Here is a 1,828-nt window from a genome sequence, read left to right as displayed (position 1 = left end):
ACGATTATGTTTAGCAGGACTATAATTGTGGATGAAGCTATGTATAGCCTTCTCAGATGGAGTTGACTTTAGTTTAGTTGTATAAAAACCGGGCTGCTTCGTTAGTAACTAAAGAATTTGCAAAATAGTTATGGAGGGAGATGAAGCAAGAGATTTGTTTGGAGCACAGTCCCATTTGTACAAGCATGTATTCAGCTTCATAACTTCTATGTCGCTCAAGTGTGTAGTGCAGCTCGGCATACCGGACATAATTGACCGCCACGGACAACCCATTACTCTACCTGACTTGGTCACGGCACTTCAGATCCACCCGGCTAAAACCGGTAATGTGCACCGGCTCATGCGCCTCATGGTGCACTCCGGCTTCTTTGCACGAAATCAAGTTCCTAAAAATCATGGAGAAGCAGATGAAGGAGAAGAAGAGGCGTATGATCTCACACCGTCTTCTAGGCTCCTCCTGAAAGACAAAGTACCCAGCTTGTCTCCCTTCGTTCTGGGGATGCTCGATCCAGCTCTCGCAGCACCGTGGCAGTTCCTCGGAAACTGGTTCCGAGGAACCGAGGTCACGCCTTTCGAGAGCGCTCATGGGATGGGGTTTTGGGAATACAGGGAAGGGAACCCCGAATTCAACAGTCTTTTCAATAAGGCAATGGCTAGTGATTCTGGAATGATGAACTTGGTGATTAGAGATTGCAAGCCAATCTTTGATAGGTTGAGTTCATTGGTTGATGTTGGTGGCGGGACTGGAAAAGTTGCTAGGATTCTCTGTGACGCTTTCCCTCAACTGAAATGCACAGTTCTTGAACTTCCACACGTTGTTGCTGATTTGCCAGACGGTGAGAATTTGAAGTTTGTTGGAGGAGACATGTTCCAGGGTATCCCTCCAGCGGATGCCGTTTTCCTCAAGGCAAGCAAATTTTCAACTTTTCAATTATCTTCTGTTTTGACCATATGTAATTGCATCAACTACTTAGCCTATTATAACAAGATGGAATAGAATACGGTAATGTTTGGAAGGAGTTAAAAATGGCTAAAAGCACTTTCAGATAGCAGAAAAATCTTTCAGTAACATTTGGCATAAAAGTTTAGTGGCATACAGGAACAACTAAGTATTTAGATCACCAAGATGATATGTTTATTTCAAACTTGAATAATTCATGGTTTTCTGGACTCCAGCTAAACATGCCACAAATGTGGTTATGGGTTAAAAGGACCTGGATTTCCAAGTACTTTTCTTTAAAGAACTTAAAATTGTGTTAAATTTTCGACTGCTGCTAATAAGGTTTTAAGTTTTTAACAAAGACGGTTTTGGTTATATGATGTGAAAATTGGGTAATTGGCAGCTGACTTTGCATGCTCTGAGCGATGAGGACTGCTTGAAGGTTTTGAAGAAATGCAGGGAAGCAATTGCAAGCAATGGCCAAGGGAAAGTTATAATCATAGACATAGTGATAAACGAAGAGAAAGATGAGCATGAAATAACCGAAGCAAAGCTCTTGTTTGATCTGCTGATGATGGTTGTGGTCACTGGAAGAGAGAGGAGCGAGAAAGACTGGAAAAAGCTCTTCCTGGAGGCTGGTTTCAGCAGCTACAAGGTGACACCAATATTTGGTTTGAAATCCCTCATTGAAGTTTTTCTTTAGAAAGTTAGAAGCAACCATGTAGTATGTATGATTTATGTGGATGCTGATTGCTGAATAAGTACTGTCAAATTGCATACCATATGATTATGGACTAGTTTGGGATTGATGTGTTTTATTTTTTTAAAGCTGTTTCTGCTATGTTTTAAGAATAATTAGTTGTAAAATAAAGTTGTTGAGCGTTTGAT

The 1,828-nt window shown here is 41.0% G+C and overlaps 1 protein-coding gene across 1 annotated transcript; it reads left to right on the top strand.

Annotated features, from left to right (window-relative positions):
* LOC137726106 (probable O-methyltransferase 3) lies at window positions 1-1,828 on the top strand. Its single transcript, XM_068464977.1, has 2 exons — window positions 1-907; window positions 1,344-1,828. Exons 1-2 carry the CDS (start codon window positions 131-133, stop codon window positions 1,641-1,643), a joined length of 1,077 nt encoding a protein of 358 aa, XP_068321078.1. The 5' UTR covers window positions 1-130; the 3' UTR covers window positions 1,644-1,828.

Source organism: Pyrus communis, chromosome 2 (genome assembly GCF_963583255.1).
Source record: "Pyrus communis chromosome 2, drPyrComm1.1, whole genome shotgun sequence".
NCBI classification, from domain to species: domain Eukaryota; kingdom Viridiplantae; phylum Streptophyta; class Magnoliopsida; order Rosales; family Rosaceae; genus Pyrus; species Pyrus communis.
The sequence above is the reverse complement of the archived record's forward strand: the minus strand, read 5'-3'. Positions and strand labels throughout refer to the sequence as shown.